The sequence below is a fragment of the Pseudonaja textilis genome, chromosome 18 (assembly GCF_049901715.1).
Source record: "Pseudonaja textilis isolate UNSWEBS1 chromosome 18, rPseTex1.2, whole genome shotgun sequence".
In the NCBI taxonomy this organism is placed as follows: Eukaryota; Metazoa; Chordata; class Lepidosauria; order Squamata; family Elapidae; genus Pseudonaja; species Pseudonaja textilis.
Genome location: NC_142007.1, coordinates 3,456,069 through 3,474,671, shown reverse-complemented (window position 1 = coordinate 3,474,671; position 18,603 = coordinate 3,456,069). Strand labels below are relative to the sequence as shown.

Below are 18,603 nucleotides of genomic sequence, written 5' to 3'. Positions count from 1 at the left end.
GGGGACATTTTGCCTGCTAAGAAACTTATTTCTTATTATTGTACGCTATGCCTATTATTATTAAGTGTCGTACCTTATGATTCTCGGACTCCTGACAAATGTATCTTTTCTTTCATGTATACTGAGAGTATTTAACACCAAGACAAATTCCTTGTGTGTCCAATCACACTTGGCCAATAAAGAATTCTATTCTATTCTATTCTATTCTATTCTATTCTATTCTATTCTATTCTATTCTATTCTATTCTCTTTCTATATTCTATTCTATTCTGTTCTATTCTATTCTATTCTATTCTATTGTCGCTGTGTTGTCATGTAAGGCCACATTTGGAATACTGCATCCCGTTTGGTCGCCACAATATAAAATAGATGTTGAGACCCTAGAAAAAGTGCAGAGAAGAGCAACAAAGAGGATTAGGGGACTGGAGGCTCAAACATATGATGAACAATTGCAGGAATTGGGTATATCTAGTCTAATGAAAAGAAGGACCACGGGTGACACGATAGCAGTCTTCCAATAGCTCAGGGGCTGCCATAGAGAAGAAGGGGTCAGCCTATTTTCAAAGCGCCAGAAGGCAGGACAAGAAGCGACGGATGGAAACTAATCAAGGAGAGAAGCAACTTAGAACTAAGTGGGTACTCCAACAATGGAAGTTTTTAAGAGATTGGACGGCCATTTGTCTGAAATGATGTAGGGTTTCCTGCCTAAGCAGGGGGTTGGACTAGAAGACCTCCAAGGTCCCTTCCAACTCTTGTTATTCTGCTCCACTCAGGAGAGAAACAACATAGTTTGAACTTTTTAATAAGACAGGAGTGGGGAAAGTCATCCAGGTCCCCAGAGGCTCATCTTTCAAGAACCACAAGGCTTGAAGTAGCCATCGCAAGTGAGATGGGGAAATATATCACATTTCCATATTGTTGGAACCCAGCCGAGCCTTTGTGACATGCGACTCTTGCTTCAGAAGTCCTTTGTTGGGGTACAATATAGATAAACTCAGCCATTTGGGAGAATAAGGGAGGATTATCCCATTCCCCCCCACTTCCCCCTCCCAAGTTTTGACAGTCAAGGTAATTTGTTAGCCAGGACAAGAGGTTTTTCCCAACTTTTTTAGGCCAAAGAACTCGTTAGATTTTTTTTTTTTTAAATATTCCTCTGAATCCCATAGAGAGGCATCGCTCTCGGGATTGAAAAACGGCTGGGTTCAAGTAATTTATTTATTTATTTTTGCTCTTAGTCTTTCACAAAACCACAGGGCTCCCAGAGCAGAATGGGGGGTGGGTGAGGGGGGGATGTTCTTAGACAGCGAGAAATTTGCCAGGTTGAGTGATGGCAGGAAGAATTCAAATAATTGGAATTTAGCATGTCAGTGACAGCTGTTATTCATATAAGGATTTGTGTCTGCACCTGCCACTTTAATATTTTCATTTGCTTTTTAATCTTGTTAGGCATTTTATTATTAAAAAGGCAATTACTTCACACAAAAGCCCGTGCCACTCATTCTTAGCAAAAAAAAAAAATATTCTTCTTTTAACCTACCCCGAGTGGATATATTTTGGTTCTTTGCCTTCAGAACCGTTGCTTGCTTTAAACTTCCAGACTAAAAGGAGAGAGTGAATGGGGAATAGTAATTATTACCGTAATTATCTGTATTATGCTTTAAAAAGTGGGGAAGAGAAGCCGCTGTTGGAATAACAGGAACATCCAGAGGTGCTAAGGCAGCTGAACAAGTTAATTTTGCGGGGATGGGCCTGCTCAGCTGGGACCAGTAGGAAAGAGTACGATGCTGTGGGTATTGGGTTCAAGAATTGCCACCGTTACTAGTTGTGCCATGTCTCTCTCTCTCTCTGTTCCTTTGGGGTGTGCCAGGGATGAGCACACCTGGGCACGTAGTTGAAGGACAACTGGCCGAGGGGCAAACAGGCCAAGGAAAAAAAAAAGGTTCAGAGGAAAAATAAATAAAGGAATTCTAGATAGCCAGGAAGGACGTACAGAATTTCTCTGCTGGGAATCCATTTGAGACTGCTGGGCAGGGAAACCGTGAGAGAAAGAAAAAGTGGTGAAGAACAAACCGAGATTGGGGTTCCCTCTCGTCTTTTCAAGGCACCTGTTGGAACCCAGCAGGTGTTGCGTTGACCCCGCTGTGAAAGAAAGTGAGTTTCACTGTTGTCGTTTTTTTTTTCTCTCTCTCCCCCTGCAGTGGTGTGAAGGCTCTGCCCCCCAGCATGCCAGCAGTTGGTGTGGAAAATCACCTCGAGGTAAGGAACTGGCTTAGGATTGATCCACCATCCGGGGTGGGAAGGTGTGTGTGGCGGGGGTGTCCCCCCCATTTGCTTTCAGGAGAGGGGCTCGGCTTTTCCACGCCTAGAAGAGAAAGGCCCAAAGCCGTGGGGGGATTCAAATTTGTTTTACTTACGGTTCGGTGGGTGTGGCAGGGGAAGGACCCTGCAAAAATCCCCTACTGACCTGCTTTCCAGCTCCGTTCTCCTGTGCGGGGCAACCAAAGAAGACCCAGCCGATCAGCTGGGACTTGATGGGAGGCAGATTGGTGGGGCCAGACAGGTGGGATTTGCTGGTTCTCTGAACTACATAAAATTTCCGCTACTGGTTCTCCAGAACCGGTCAGAACCAACTGAATTTATCACCTCTGGCCCAAAGCCATCACCTACCTTGAGTTGGAGCTTAGCTTGGCTTTGGCCCCTGCGCTGTTGGGCTCCTTCTGGCTGGTTTGGGCTCCCAACTAGGGACCTGGTCCACCCCTGTGGGCATCTTTTTAAGAGATCAACCTGGGTAGCTGGGTGTGGTTCCCCTCCAAAAGAGATCCCCTCCATTCCGGGGCTAAACCACCGTTGAGAAAGAAACAGCCGCCGGAGCGGTTTTATTACCCAAACGAAAGGAGAGGGAAATGGCAAAATTGGGCTGGCGGCTCTCCCCGAGGGCGATTCCCCAAATCTGGAGCTTTCCCAAAAGAAACCAGCATGGCTGAATTGTGTATGTTGCTTTTCATCTTTTTTTTTTTTTTACTGTGCCTGGCTGGGATATGGGAGAAGGGGGTGTCTACCTCCCTGGCTTGGATTTTTCACTTCCACCCGCCCCACTTTTTTATTTTTATTTTATTTTTATTTTTTTGCAACAAAAGCTATCCAGAAGAGATCTCTGCTTAAAGACATCTTTTTCCTGGCGTCCCCCCCGCAAAGTCTGTGCCGGGGCCAAGAATTTCTTCTCAGGCAATCAAAAAACATCAGGACAGATGCTCAGGAGAGGCTCAGCTCTTTGGAGAAACAAAGGGAAGGAAATGCAGGAGAGCTGAAGGGAAAAAATAATAATAAATCGGCTGGGCTTGGGAATGATTATCTGCAACCAGATCCTACTGGATCCTGTTCCCCTTCCTTTCCCTCTCTCCCCCATCTGTGAGAGCTTCCCCAATTTTTCTCCGACCCCCTTAACTTGCCACGTCCTTAAAAGGGGGAGGATTTGCAACTGGCTCTTTGCACTTGGTCACCTAAGTTAAAAAATAAAAATAAAAAACATTTTCCAGACAACCAGACTGTATAAAACAAAATTCGTGTGTTTCTCCTCCAGCTTTTCCAGCTATAAATGTGTAAATATCTTTTAAAAAATACCCAAATCTGAGGGTCTGTTTTTTCCCCCGATTTCTCAGAAGGCTGCAGAAAATCTCAGAGCAACTGAGCCGGTCAAATTTGTCGTCTCCAGCCGCACAGATGCTGGGGTGCACGCCCTCTGCAACACGGCCCATCTTGACCTCCAGAGGAAGGAGGGGCAGCCCCACTTCTCTGAAGAGGTTCTTGTCCAGGTGCTCAACAAGCATCTCGGTTCCGAGCCCATCCGGTGAGTTTTCTTACGTTGCCAGAAAAAAATGTGGGTTTGGTGATGACCCCAAGGGGCGTGGCACAAAAGCCACAAAGTCACAAAAGTAGGTAAAGTCCCTTTCATTCCTCCAACTTGGCCCCCAATGTCCAGTTATCATCGGCTGGAGAAAAAAAAACTCTCCCAAGAACAGTTTTGAAAGGGAAGAAATTCAGTCCGGACCCAAAGTACATATAGATTATAAACAAAAACCAACACAAACTACACTGCAGCAACTAATGAGACAGGGTGGGATTGAAGACGTCAAAAGATAACGAAACAAACACAGTTGGGAGGACGCCAGAACCCAGATAAGACTTGACAAACAAAGAAATTCACACTGTTTTCCCAGCTGTAGCTAATGAAGGGAATCAGGGCCTTTTCCTCCCCCGTAACCCACGTTGCTCCCTTCTCTGTTCCTCCCTGTGTGCCCTAGGAATGCAGAGAGGTTGGGCCTGGGTCTTCCTCTGAATGCCCAGCCGGACTGTGCCCTTCCCCAGTTTCCTCCATAGCCACCAGAGCCACACTCCCACTCCCTGTCAGCTGTTCGACCTCCCCCTCAGAACAGGGGCATGACAGGTTTAATCATCTCTTTGGTGGCCGGGGAGCAAACCCAGAGACCTGAACTTCCAATCTCTGCTCGCCTGTAGGGCCTGAATGGAATTAACTCAGCGGGTGGGACTAGTGGACCTCCCGGGTCCCTGCCGACTCCTAAAAACCGTGGCTCTAGCGCTTGTTTTAGTCAATCCGTCCCCATGGGGCCGTTCTTCCAGTGGCCCTGGGAGTAAAACCACAGAGTGGATCCCGCGGCCAGATCGTTCTCCCTTGGCGATCTCCCTCCGCTTGTTATGACATCCCACGTAACATGGCACCATCTCGGGGCACGCACCTCCTCCTCCCGGCGGGCTTCAGCTCCTTGGGGAAGAGGAGGAAAAGGTGGATCCTCTCGCCCCCGTGGCCTGCGCCATGGTGGGAGAACTGGTTCCCACTCTACCGAAAAGACGCCTCTTCCCACAGGCCTCCTGGCTTCTCCTTGGTTTCAGCCTCCAAGTTGGTGTCCTGAACTCTGAACCGACATGGAATCAAATCTGTGTCTCCACCCTCGCGGCCAATGTGCCTTTTTCTCTTCTCTCTCTCTCCCCCTCCCCTCCCCTCTTTCTGGTGTGAGGTTTTTTAAACAAAAGGCCTGTTTGAAAAGCTGCCCTCTCCTTGTGGGACCAACCCCTCCTTCCCCTCGGCCCCGGCCTGTGCCAAGAGACGAGGAAAGGGGTTTGAGGGTCACTCACCCACTCTTGTCCTTCCCTCCCCAGCTCTGCTTTGTCCCCTAATCTCTGCTTTGTTTGCCAGCCCAGCTTGGAGGCCAACCCAGCTTGTTTTCCATTGAGATCTTTCCGCTTCCCCTTTTCCTGCCCCCCCACAAGCCCAGCCTGCAGAAGGATTCTCTGACAATGCCTAATGATCCGTGCCTTGGCCTGAAAAGCAAGGCTACATTATGTGCCCTAAAATAACAGAATTGGAAGGGGCCTTGGAGGTCTTCTAGTCCAACCCCCTGCTTAAGCGACACGCCCTATGCCATTTCAGACAAGTGGATGTCCGGTCTCTTGCTGAAAAACCTCCAGGGTGGAATGCCCACAAGGCAGGTGGAAGGCAGGCCGTTTCCACTGGTTAATAATTCCCCTTTAAATTGGGTTTGTTGTTGTTGTTAGTTGCAAAGTCGTGTCCGATTCACTGCAAACCCACGGACCACATGGGGGAGCGGGGGGGAAACAGAGTCACAGGGGACTGTAAATGACCTAGGCCAGAGTTGGCTTGCTGTCAGGATTCCAGCAATCGCCCTAATTAAATCATGAGTCTCGAGCCAAACTTCAAAAAACTTCAAAGGATTCATTACAGACGACATGCAAGGCATTGCTGGAACCCTGACACCTCAGTCCTGGACACTCACTGGATAACTCTGTCTGTCTCTGAGACCGAGGGTCGTGGGTGGGTGCATAAAATGAAGGGAGATCGATCTATCTATCTATCTGTTACAATTTGCCTCCTCTTCCCCTTTTCCTTTCCCAAAGCGTTCTGAGCGCCTGTAGGGTTTCCAACAGCTTCCACGCCCGCTTCTCGGCCCGGGCCAGGACCTACGTCTACCGCGTGGCCACAGGCTGCACAACCTATTCCGACCTGCCAGTCTTCGAACAGGATCTCTGCTGGGCAAACTGGCGCGGGTAAGTTGGTGAACCCCCCCCCCCCCTGTGTTTGTGGATCCGGCCACTGGGTTCCCCGCTTCCTGCTTGCACACACCCCACTTTTGAGCCCACAATGTCGAAGACACAAGACCCAGCTGGGCCTGAAAGATCTTCAACCAATCTGGGTTGAGTAGTCATTCAGAGCCGGCTTGGAGAAAACGACCCTGGCATCTACAGTGTAACCAGGTCACCCATACATGATGCAGTGACAGGAATGTGCCAGGACGTGCGTGAACACGCGCCTGCAATCTGCTTCCTCTCCCACGAGTGGCTGGTTCTGTAACTTGAAAGAGCCACGGAGTCTCTCGCTTGGGGATCGTCAGATCTCGACAGCTCAGCAAGTTTTCTCCGAGCCTCGGCCAGGCTGATGGGGAAAAGGTGATGGTCTCAACAGCTGAAGGAGCCAACAGCCTGCCATTGAATAGAATAGAATAGAATAGAATTCTTTATTGGCCAAGTGGGATTGGACACACAAGGAATTTGTCTCGGTGCAAATGCTGTCAGTGCACGTAAAAGAAAAGAGACATTTGCCAAGAGTCAAGAATCATCAGGTACAACACTTGATGATAGTCATAGGGAATATAGTAAATAGAATATAGTCATAGGGTAGCAATCCAACCATACTAGGAAACAGTCAATATAAATCGTAAGGATACAAGCGACAAGGTTACAGTCCTACAGTCACAAGTGGGAGAGGAGAGGCGATAAGGAGAGATGAGAAGGTAATAGTTATAGTAATGCAGACGTAGTAAATGGTTGGACAGTGTTGAGGGAAATATTTGTTTTGCAGAGTGATGGCTTTTGCGGAAAAAACTCCCCTTGTGTCTAGTTGTTCTGGTGTGCAGGGCTCTATAGCCTCGTTTTGAGGGCGGGAGTTGAAACAGATCAATTGAAGTGGCGGGGGGGGTTTGCAGCGCATTTTCCTTCTCTGAAACCTTAAGAGGACAAGTTCAAATCAAATCAAACCAAACATGTATCGCCAATGCACAACAGGTGTACAATGAAACAGGTGTCCGATGAAAGATAGGGACCATCAGACAGTTGCTAGGAGTCCGAAAGGGCTTGATGGCTCATCCTCCTCCTCCTCCTCCTCCTTCTGTTTTAGCCACCTGAACTTGGCCGCCATGCAGGAAGCAGCCACTTTCCTGGCGGGCACCCACGACTTCTCTACCTTCTGCTCAGCCAGCTCAGAGATGTCAGCCAGAAGCCCCATCAAGACACTGAACTGGGTGGAGGTGAGGCCTTCCCAGGGCTTCCTTTCCGAGCACAGCAAGGACAGGTGAGGCCCGCCTGGATCTGTGCAGTTGCAATTTGGCACTTTTCTCTCTTTTTTCCCCATCATTTTTTCCCCCTGACAGGCATTCCGCCCGGGTGTTCCCTCTTGTGTGAACGCAGCAATTGCTTGTAACCCAGGTTTTGCGTGAGTGGCGAAAAGCTTCTTTTAAGAGATGGCTTTGAAATGCCCAGGTTGACAAGCGTCAATCTTGAAGGGGGTGTCCGGGAGCAGGAAAGGGGGAGGCGAGAGGAGAAGACGAATATGGACCAAAAAGGAAACCAGGAAGTTCTCAAATGAACCCGTCTCCCAAGGAGAAGAAATCTTCCTTCGAGTGTTTGGCGTTAAGCAATTTGCATCTAAGAAATTGAGTTGTGGTTTTTTTTTTTTAAGGATTTAGCCATAGTGTGAGATGAGAAAAGGTACAAGACCTCTCCGTGGTTCTGAAAGCCACACCCTCTTCTATTTTCCTGAAGCTCAAGGGTCAGGAAGTTCACACTCCAAAGAGGGTTTGCCAACTTCGCTGCCAACCTAAGGACTAGAAACTTGTCCGTCGGAGTGGCTTCCGAAAGGCGAAGACTTGGGGTGGTTCTCCAAAGCGGGTGTCTTGTGACTGTTTCGGACTGGGCTTGTGGTGGGAGGAGTTTGGTAAGGAGTGGGCAGGGCCACAAGACACACACACACACACACACACACACACACAAACACACATACAAACACACACACAAACACACACACACACACACAAAAGCCATGAAAGAGGATTCCATCTCTGCACAGAGAAAGCTAGCTTGTTGGAGCTTTGGTGGTGCAGTGGTGAGAGTGCAGTACTGCAGGCCACTTCTGCTGACTACCAGCTGCCTACAATTTGGCAGTTCGAATCCCACCAGGCTCAAGGATGACTCAGCCTTCCGTCCTTCCGAGGTGGGTCAAACGAGGACCCAGATGGTTGTGGGCCAGAGGCTGACTCTGTAAAACTGCTTAGAGAGGGCTGTTAAAAGCCCCGTGAAGCGGTATATAAGTCTTAAGTGCTATCGGTATTGCTATTGTTGGGAAGACGAATGCGAGTTGAGCTGGCTTTCTACCTGCAGGAAGAGGGTACAGTTCCTGCAACCCTGAAGCAACTCACCTTTGCGCGAGCAGGCCAAGTCAGGTCTTACTTTAAACAGAGGGCTTTCTTTCCCGGTGGGGCCCCGCTTGTCCCACCCTAAGGGCTGGATTCCAAAAACCTGGAAGCCATCTGAATGCAGGAGGAGGAGGAGGAGGAGGAAGGATGGATTTGAATTTGCATGGTGGTTATAGCTTCCCTTCAGGGCTGCTTCAGCCTGACAGGTGGTGGGAGGAGGGACACCTGGTGATTGAGGGAGGCATTTCCACGTGATCCGGGAAGAAAAAGTCCTCGTGGTTGGATCCACGAGTTTTCAAGAGGGAGTTTTTCCTACCTGGATCCATCTCTCTCTCGCTCTCTCCGGGGTTGGCAGTTTATCTCTGGTGAGGCATCTCCACCCACGGACATTTTTGCCCGGCCTCTGCTCAGAAATTGTCAGCAGGGAATGAAATCATCATCTAACCGAAGTTTCTTCTAATGCCGGCTCCGCGCCGTTAAGGCAAACCAACAGCATCAGCAGCAGCAGGGCAGTCCCAGGTAGACTGCCCCTCTACACGGGGTGTCCTCTTAGCCCTTATGGATTAACCCACCACGACCTTGAAGGGGAATTTTGGGTGGGAATGTTTTGCTGGTGGTTGCTGCAGTCGAAGGGGCTCCGGCCGAGGTTCGAGTCGGTCCGAAAAGCATTTTTAAAAATGGTGTTAGGGAAGAGTTCGAGGAGGTAAACTGAGGCAGAAGATAAGATTTCACACACACGCACACACACATATGTTTCTTTTTTCTTTTTAATAAAAGCTTTTCATTTTTGGTTTTTTTACATATCTCTTCATGTGAGCAACATGATTCCGGATTACAACATTGGTACATAATTATAACTTACATGTTCACACACCCGTTTCCGAATTGTGTAACAAAAATCCCCCTTTTGGCCTGTGGCTGAAATGATGAAAAACGGAGGGGGGCCTTAAAAAGGAATCAGGTTCCTAGACCTGAAGGTTATTTCAGAGGCCATTTCCTGAAATCTCTCCCCTGCCTTAGTAAAACATTTATGAAGCAGGTTTGAGACTGGATCCCAGCCCAGCAAGTTTTCAGTTTGCTCCAGAAAGGAAACCCATGGTTGCAAGAACTACAATTCTCCGTTAGTCCCGTCTGGAGAGGGAAAAGGAAAGGAAAAGGAGAAGATTTCCTGGTTTTGACCAGGAAGTCCCAGTCTGTAGATAAATGCAGACTCCTTGACAGGTGAAAAGACAGGCAGACTTGCCATCTCCTGAATCCAACCACCTCTTCCCAATTTTATAGAGGCTTTGGCTTAAATTCCAGATTATTCTTCCTCCTTGCATTGAGAGGTAGATTGCTTCTGTCCACAGAGGATCTATTCCTGAGCAGATAACCTGCACTGATCCAGGGAAGGACGGAAAAGGAGTCACCTTGTAGAGAGGATGGGCAACACAGAAAATTAACAAATAGATAGTAAATCAGCGTCTTTCTATCTAGATTTTAATGTTGCCTTTGTGCCCGTTGTGTTTTTTTTCCACCCCCAGCAACCTGAAGTTTTGGGAACTAGAGTTTGTAAGCCGATCCTTCCTGTACAAACAGGTAGGGATAATTTTTTTCCAACTAGACACTATATGTTTACATGCTCTTTTTCACCATTTTGCCTCTCGTCCCGAGAGGAAGTCGCCTTTCTGTGATATGAGAGGCAGCCTCTTAACTTTGAAATTTTAAAATGAATTTGAAGTGCCAAAGGCCCCTTCTGGTGGCAAAGGCAGGAGAGAGAGCAGCCTCTTAGTCCCGGGAAAGTCCAAAGGAGGCTTAAGTAGCCAGCTGTCTCCACTCCACGGCCATCTGGAAGGTTGGGATAGAAATAGCATAGCATAGCATGCTGGCTGGGGAATTCTGGGAGTTGGGAGTCCAGCCTGGCCTCATCAGCCACCTTAGAGCAAAGGGGTAAGTATGAAATAGAAGTGCGACCAGTTGTGGGAACCACCAGATGGCGACGAGGACAACGAGGACAGGTGAGAACAGGTAAGGACAGGTAAGTAGAGGGCACAGGTGCTGGGAAGATGGGGGGGCAGGCAGGCCTTAGCCAGAGTGGGTTGGCAAGAGCCCCCCAAGAGCCGGCCTGCCTGCAGCCCCCCGTCTTCCCAGCGCCTGCATTTCCCTCCCTCCTCTTGCCCCCCCCATCTTTGGCCTCAAGGGGGGGACCGAGGTAGGGAGGGGCAGGCCCTGGGTGCCCCCCTTCCAGGTCTGCAGGGTTGGGGTGGCCCCTGCCATCTTCCCAGGGCCGTCACCTCTTCCTCCTCCCCCCCCCTTCCCCAGGAGGGCTGCTGGGGGCTAAGTGGAGGTGGGGAGAGGAAGGCTCTTGGGGGATGTTGGAGGCTGGCTGGGGAGGAGGGGCTCCTTGCCAAGGCCCCTCCTCTCCCTTCCCAGCTCCCCTGGTGCCAGGCAATGGGGGAATGGGAGGTCCTGGGCTGGAGGGTGGGGAGATTGGCAGGCCAGGGGCAAAGGCCTCCCCTGAAAAGCCGGGGAGAGCCTGCCAATCCCCCCCCACCTCTCTGGGCCTCCCTTTCCCTGCTGAGTCTCTGCCAGCATGGCACCAAGGGGGCTGGGAAGAGGAGAGGAGGGGGGCAAGGAGCCCCTCCCCAGCCGGCCTCTGACCTCCTTCCAGGGCCTGCCTTGCCCAGCTCCTCCAGCAGCCCTCCTGGGGGAGGAGGGGAGGGAAGAGGAAAGCCCTGGGAAGATGGGGAGGGGCCTCTCAGCCCAGTAGACCTGGGGGGGCACCCAGGGTCTGCCCCTCCCTGGTCCTCCCCCTTGGGGCCACAGATGGGAGGGGCCAGAGGAGGGAGGGAAATGGAGGGGGGAAGGGGAGGGGGGAGGGGTGTAGGTGGGGAATGAAACACCCAGGATGGCAGAAGAGACAAACTTTATTAAAGTTCAAAAAAAACAAGCAATACACCCCCTCTGATCCCCAGCCCACCCACCCCTCCCCTGAGCCCCCCACCCCAACCCCCTCCCCTATCCCCTCCCTGCCCCCCCCCATCACCCCCCTGCCTTTGGCGTCAGTCCTGGCTTAAAGGGGCCCAGGGGAGGGAGGTCCTGGAAAGACGGGGGGCTATGTGCTCCCCCCTCCTCCCAGGACCCCCCTTGTCCCCCCCAGGCCCCTTTTGGGCCAGGATTGAAGCCAAAGGCATTGATGGGGGCTGAGGGAGGCCCATGGGACATGGGGTGGGTGGGATGGGCCAGAGAACGGTCACCCAGTGTCCCTCGGCTTGGAGTGGCCAAACTGCCACCCTGAGAGCCCAGGACATGGGGCAGCCGCTCTCTGCCCAGCCCCCCCTGCACCCCAGCCCCCCCTCTCGGCCTCCCCCAGCCCCCACCAACCCTCCGCTTCAACCGTGGCACAAGAGCAGCTGGCAAGAGAGGCTCTGGGGGTGCCCAGGGCTGCCCTGGGGGGCTTGGATGCCCCAGGCCTTCCTAGGGCCTCCCTGCCAGCCCCCCTGATGCCATGGCTGCTCCCGGCCTTTCTCCCCCACCCTCCTGAGGGTGACCCACCATGCACAGAGATGTTCTCTGTGCACCCATTGCTCTAAGTAGGCATGCACATATATTATTTGAAATTCAATTCCAAGATTTGGAATAAATTGTGCACACCTGCTTAGAACAAGGGGAGGAACTGCAGACTTGACTCACCTGGGTTTTCTGGCTCACCTGCCTAGGTGCTGGGAAGATTGGGGGGAGGGACCCTGCATGACACCCAATGAATCAGAACTAAGACCCTGCATCATAAAAAGTTTTCAACTTTGACAAGTTTAAGTCATGCAGGCTTCTAACTGGAGCTGAAGCCCACCCGCCTTAAGTTTGCCAAGGCCGAGAACCCCCGGAGACCCTAAAACAAGGGAAGACCTCAAGAGTTTGAGGCGCACCCATTGGGGAAAGATTAAGTCAAGAAACCTCAATTCCCAGAATTCTGTAGCCTCAGACCCCTGAATCCTGGGGAGCCTCAATTCTATGCTGTTATGTGGACCCCCCCAGCCTCCTAATTCCTAATGTACAGAAAGCTCTGGGAGAAAAGACACATCCCCAGAACACCCAACATCCCGCCCCCCCCAATGGATGGACTCAATTTCCTACAATTCTCCAGTGACTTTGCTAAGCATTCTGGGGACTTAAGTTCAATCAAAAAAAACTTGTATTTAAGTTCCCAGAATATAGAAAATCAGCTGGAGAAGTCTGGAGCGCACCTGTTGACTTTCCATCTGGATTTTGGGGCATTAACTTAATGCTACAACCCTGTTGCTGAGCTCTGGGGATTTTTAAGGGAAATCCACCTTGAGAACATGGGACTCCCATCTTCCCAGTTTGGTGAACTTCAATTCCCAGAATTCTCCAGTCCGTGTGCTGGAGAACACCAGAGATTGAATAGCAGCCAATCTGGTGCTTGGGGGTCAGGAGAGGACCTCAATTTCTAGTGTTTTCAAGACTACCCTACTATATAGGGCATCCTATGGAGATAGGATTCTGCCCTGTGGGGTGGTGAACTGTCCTCAACACAGAATTCAGAAGAATTGGGGAGCCTCCACCAAGTGAGCTTCCAAAGAACGATGAATTTCAGTTTCCAAAATTCTCCAATCCACGGGATGGAGAAAGATGGAAACTGAATTGCAGCCATCTGGTGTCTTGGGGGAAAATGGGACATCTTAAGCTTCTCTGGCCACCATTGCTAAGGATTCTGGGAGCTGAAAACCCTCCCTTTGAAAGTTGCATCTTCAAACTGATGGATTACAGCTCCCACAATTCTTAAATCCTCCTGCAGAATTCTGGGAGTTAAAGTCCAGCCTTCCAAAAGCCAATTGGCTTTCTGAAAGCAAGAGTTCAAGTCCAGACCTTCTTGGGGGCTGGGGGTGGTGGTATACATGACCCTCCTAGATCAAGGTTTCCCATCCCTTAGCATACGGGTCCTCAAACTTGGCAACTTTAAGATTTGTGGACTTCAACTCCCAGAATCTGGGAGTTGGAATCCACAAGTCTTAAAGTTGCTAGGTTTGGAGACCTCGGCCTTAGCAAGATGTGTGGATATCAACCCCCACAATTCCCCAAACCGACTGGCTGGAGAATTCGGGGATTTGCAGTCCACACACCTTCACTTTAAGATTGAGAAATGCTGATCTTAGTTCTTCTGACACCTCAACTCTGTCCTAGCATCTGAACTCAGTCTACACAATCCTACCAGATAAATCCTCGTGGTCCTTACCCAAGGCAAAGGCTGACAACAACAGCCACGATTCCTTGACCCTACCAGCCACAGCTTAAAGCTTACCACTTAAATTTACCACTTAAGGGCTCTTGGGCCTCAAGCCTATCTCCATAAACCACCAAACATGGTTCTTTAGCCAAGCATACGACTTAAAAGACTCCCTTTAAATTACAGAGATCCTGGCTACATTGGGGATCTACTCACTACCAACAATAAGACTTATTAACTCCTTATCCACTCACGACCAACAATAAGACTAACTCCTTATTCTAGACCTGATCTGTCTGGTGACCTCAAGCAACAAGTGTGTGTGTGTTGGGGGGTCTCAGTTCCTGGTGGGCACCACCCAGGGGGGCCAAGAAAGGCGTGCGTGGGTCACAATGCAGTAAAAGCCGCAGGGAAGAACGTTTCTCCATCGGGATCTGGCCGTTTTGCCCGCTGCGGCTTCGGTGCAGAGTGATCCAGGCCTCCGAAAGAAATGCACAAGAGGCTGTTTTTACAAGCCGAGAACCGACACACACGATCCCTTCCCGTACAGAAATCGAAATGGGGGAATTGGGGGGAGTGGGGGATTCAAAGCATGCATTGTGCTGCCAGTCCAACTCTTCCTGCTGTTGTTTGGTCCCAAGAGTTTTAAATAAGGTCACTTGGCAGGACAAGAGCCAAGCCACAAAATGTGGTGGCACGTTGGTCTTCCATCTCTGCATCTCCAGCGCTGGGTGGGTGGGATTGGCCTCCAGAAGAGGAAGGGGCAGCATTGAAGGCTGGCCTGGCTTTTTATTTATTTTTTTAAGAAGGTTTTGTTTTGAAATGGTGTTAAGAACCTCCATTATTATTATTCTAAAGAGGCAGGGGTTTTTTTTGCACCCATTGTGGTCTTTTTAACCTCCCCTGCTGGAGGATAAAATTTTCTGGCATTTCCCTCCAGTGCATCAACTGGGCTTCAGGGCCAGCTGGAACAATGCAGCCCCTTCCTCGGCCCTCCACAAGTGGCAACAGCTGTCCAGTTACACCCCCAAAAAATCTGTCCATCCATCAGTCTCCATCGGAAAAATCCAAGTCTTCCACCACGTCCTCTTCTCCTCTTGCCAGCCGTTGCAACTCTGCCCGAGGCAGCGGTTTCCTTTCCGATGGTGGTGGCTCCGTTGGGGCACGGCCCTCTCACCTCCTGGAGAAGGAAGGAAGACAGGGGGTGTCAATCCAACCTCAACGGAGAGAGGAAGGGGCACAAAAAGGCAGCTGGGTGCTAATTAATCATCAGTGCTAATTAATGGATCGTCTCCAGGAAATGGAAATGGAGATGGATAGGATACAAGTTTAATAGTAAGTAAAGCGATAAATAAACCAAAGTGTTTCAAATGGGGATGGAGGATCAAGAAGAAAAATCTTGTATTCCCTCTTAAAATGGGCTAGGGTGTTACTTCTTGAGCACATGGAAGGGGGGGGTCCTTTGGGGGTTGGGACCCTCCCCCCAAACCCTCTGGTCTGCCTCTGCATTCTTCTGTGGGAGACCCACTCTGCCAAACCAAGTTTCCAACCTTCCCATCTGCCCCAAAGAGCTGGACCTGCAGATCTTCTCATGATGGTCTAGAAGTCTAAGTGGGGTGACCTAGAACTATGGGGGTTTATCAACCTGCCCACCCCAGAGAGGGGGAAAGAGGGAGAGGAGGAGGAGGGGAGAAGCCAAAGGGCCTTGGGAACGGCTGAGGAGCACCAGAGTGAAGGAGAAACACACATATCGACTGTTTCCTAGTAGACTTTGATTGCTTATTGTACCCTATGACTATCACTAAGTGTTGTACCTGATGATTCTTGACAAATGTTATCTTTTCTTTTATGTGCACTGAGAGCATTTGCACCAAGACAAATTCCTTGTGTGTCCAATCACACTCGACAAATAAAGAATTCTATTCTATTCCACTCTATTCTATATGCACCCATCTATGGCACAGGTTCGGCTGGAGGCCCCTTTGCACCCGATGTTTGGGGTGGGACAGGAACATAAATTCTCCCCTCATCCAGCGTGAACACAGCCGTCTCAGGGTGGGGCAAACAGCCTGCCCCCCTGGGGAGGAGAGATGTGGGGGGGGGAACCCCACCCCAGAGTAGCTCCCCCTGGCTCTCCTTCGACCTGATTTCAAGAGGCTGACATCCCGGATCGGCCTAAGCGCAAAATGAGGGTTTCGCCACGAAGTTTCAGGCTCAGGATTTTGCCCCTGAGTTTTGCTTGGGGCCCACATGAGGCCATCTGGCAAACAGCCCACCGCGAATACGGATGGGTGCCTCTCGACAGACCCCCGCCCCAGGCATGCTTAGGTAGAATAAATGAATCACACTGTGGATGATTCAGAGGCGAGGGAGGTAGTGGAGGCTGGCTCTCATGGAAGCATGCGCCTACAATTTAGTTAAGCCACAAGGAGAGGAGGCGGCGGCTCTCACCGCTGGCAGTGCCTGCCTGTTTTCAGACGGTACATGCAAAACTAAAAAGTAAAAACAAAAGAAAAAAGCCTTCAGGAGTTTCAATTCCCACCACACACACACACACACACAGTCTTGCTGCTTGCTTGAAAATAGCTCCGCAACCAGCTGCCAAAACGCTCCTGGGTCTCGACTGCCTCCCTCAATGGCGAGTGGGCGGCAACGAGGCCGTTTGCAACCTGCAAGAGCTGAGCTTTGGCGGCTGGTTGAAATGACGCCAGGGGACCCGGGTGAGTAGCAGCCTCGCCCTCCTTGGCTGAGCTGCTTTTTCCCCCAAAGCCCTGAGCCCAGTGGTGGCTATTCTACGGTGCGGCCCGGTTCTACTGAGCCAGGTAGCGGCGATGAGTAGCGGAGATCAAAGCGATTGTCCTCGGGTCCCATACTCACCTTTGGCCTCTGCTAAAGCGCAGCTTTTGAAGCGCAGCAGCTGAAGTGACCGGGAGAGTGCAGGCTTGCAGGAGGTGAATTGCAATACCTCTGGTGCCTGCGCAAAATGGGCGTTTGGCACGCGCATGCAAAGCGTACGCACACGCGCAAAGCACAGCCACCAAACCAGTTTTTGAATCCCCACCACTGACTGAGCTGACCTTGGGTTGGGTTGAAGGCCGCTTGGCGCACCTTTTTCCTTCACAACGCCCCTGCGGGGAAGGCTGCCTTGGGAGCTTTGGGGGAATCTGGGGTGGGTGGGTCACCGCTTCGCTTGTGGCCGTGTTGTGGTGCTTTGTAAGCTGAAGGGAAAGGAGCCAGAGGGGTGTGTTTTCACACTGCACAGCCTCCTTAGGCAAACCAGGGCTTTCTGTGCTCTGTTAAACAGGCCGCAGACGACCTGTGGGCCGCAAACAGGGAGGAAGGTCTTAGGGCTGCTTAGCGTAGGACGGTGGTGGCTAACCTTTTTGGGCTCCTGTGCCAAAAATTGTGCGCGTGCTTTCACCAGCACCCAGAAAGCAATGCGCCCCCCCTCCATGCATGCACGCGCAATCCCCAATGGTCGTTAACTGTGAAAAACAGTCATAAGTCACTTTATTTGGTGCAGTTGAAACTTTGAATGATCACTAAACGAACAGTTGTTAAGTCAAGGACTACCTGTGTTACTCTCCCAAGAAGCGAAGTCTCGTTGAAGAGGGGATAAACTGGGATCCAGTATAGACTTGGGGTGAAGATTCAGGAAAAATTTGTTTCCCGATAAAGGAGGATTTGAGATAAACCAAGTTGGCTTTTCCGTCTATCAAATGGCTATTTCTCGGGGTGGGGGTCAGACTAAATGGCTTCTGATGGACCCTCCCAATTCCATGTTTCCAATCCCCAATTTTGCCCCAATTGTTGTGCCGATTCTGGAATTCTTGGCGTTTTCAACCCTTCTCGTTTCCAGGTGAGGCGGATGGTCGGGGCACTGGTAGCCGTGGGCCAGTCCCGGCTACAACCGCACCACATCCAAGAACTCCTAGCAGCCCGGGACTTGATGGCTTATCCCCCAAACACCATAGCACCCCCGGACGGACTCTTCCTCAAGCATGTGGAGTACGACAAAACTGGTGAGCATCTAGGATGTTTCGTTTCTAGTCCTCATGATCACCTGGGACCAGCTCCAACGGCTGAAGTTGACAATATATTTTTTTTTCTGTTTCAAGTTTTTTGCACCCCAGTCCTCCCAAACAGCAGCCCTGCCAGGGAGGGTGATCTCCCCTATATTGCAATTGGGGGGGGGGAAGGAGGGCAGAATTGGGGGCGACGTCCAGGATTTGTCTGAAGTTGTCTCCGAGATGAGCTTGAAAGCATTTCCCTGCTCCGTCTTCCGGCTGCCGATATTCCGTAATTCTCAAGTTTGTTTTCTTTCTCCCTTCGTTGTCTTGCAGACTTGGAGACCGAAGATTGACGTGTAGCATTAATTTTCTGCCTAGGGTTTATATACGTTGCCGGAGGAAATAAATAAATAAAAAATTCTCATTTTCTTACGCTCTGCAGGCATTTGTTAATAAACCCACCTAATCCGAAATTTGAGTAGGTCTGTGCTGAGAGACGATCCCTTTTCGGGACAGCGGAGAAAGGAACGGACTCCAAATGATTTCAGATTTAATTGCTTCCTGGGCCTCCTATTCTCTGATAAGCAGATGGGGGGGTGATGTTGAAAACGCCCTCTTTTTAAAAGGCTGCTCCTGCTGTGTTGCAGCCCACATAGTCAAAAACAGTATTTATGTACTCAGTAGAGCAAAAAAAAAAAAATTCCCTTTTAAATCCTCCCTCACCTTTTCAGTTACCCATCTGGGATCGGCCATGAGATCTGGAAGTCTGGATTGCAGATCCTTGAGTAATTGTCTTACTAACAGGCGAGATACATGCAGTTTTGTTAATGAGCGTTTGTAGCACTAATTTTCCACAATCCTGGAGAAC

At 50.4% G+C, this 18,603-nt stretch overlaps 1 protein-coding gene across 2 annotated transcripts in view; it reads left to right on the top strand.

Moving 5' to 3' along the window:
• Nucleotides 1-18,422, top strand: part of PUSL1 (pseudouridine synthase like 1) — a 60,748-nt gene extending 42,326 nt beyond the window's left edge. The window contains exons 2-8 of one of the 2 annotated variants that reach the window (XM_026715721.2): nucleotides 2,199-2,256; nucleotides 3,660-3,847; nucleotides 5,932-6,081; nucleotides 7,208-7,381; nucleotides 10,025-10,079; nucleotides 17,585-17,747; nucleotides 18,069-18,422. In XM_026715721.2, the coding sequence (XP_026571506.2) occupies nucleotides 2,199-2,256; nucleotides 3,660-3,847; nucleotides 5,932-6,081; nucleotides 7,208-7,381; nucleotides 10,025-10,079; nucleotides 17,585-17,747; nucleotides 18,069-18,088 (808 nt within the window). In that variant the 3' untranslated portion in view covers nucleotides 18,089-18,422. The remainder of the gene's footprint in view (nucleotides 1-2,198; nucleotides 2,257-3,659; nucleotides 3,848-5,931; nucleotides 6,082-7,207; nucleotides 7,382-10,024; nucleotides 10,080-17,584; nucleotides 17,748-18,068) is intronic. The other variant, XM_087914903.1, reaches the window with a different exon arrangement.
• Nucleotides 18,423-18,603: the final 181 nt, after the last annotated feature.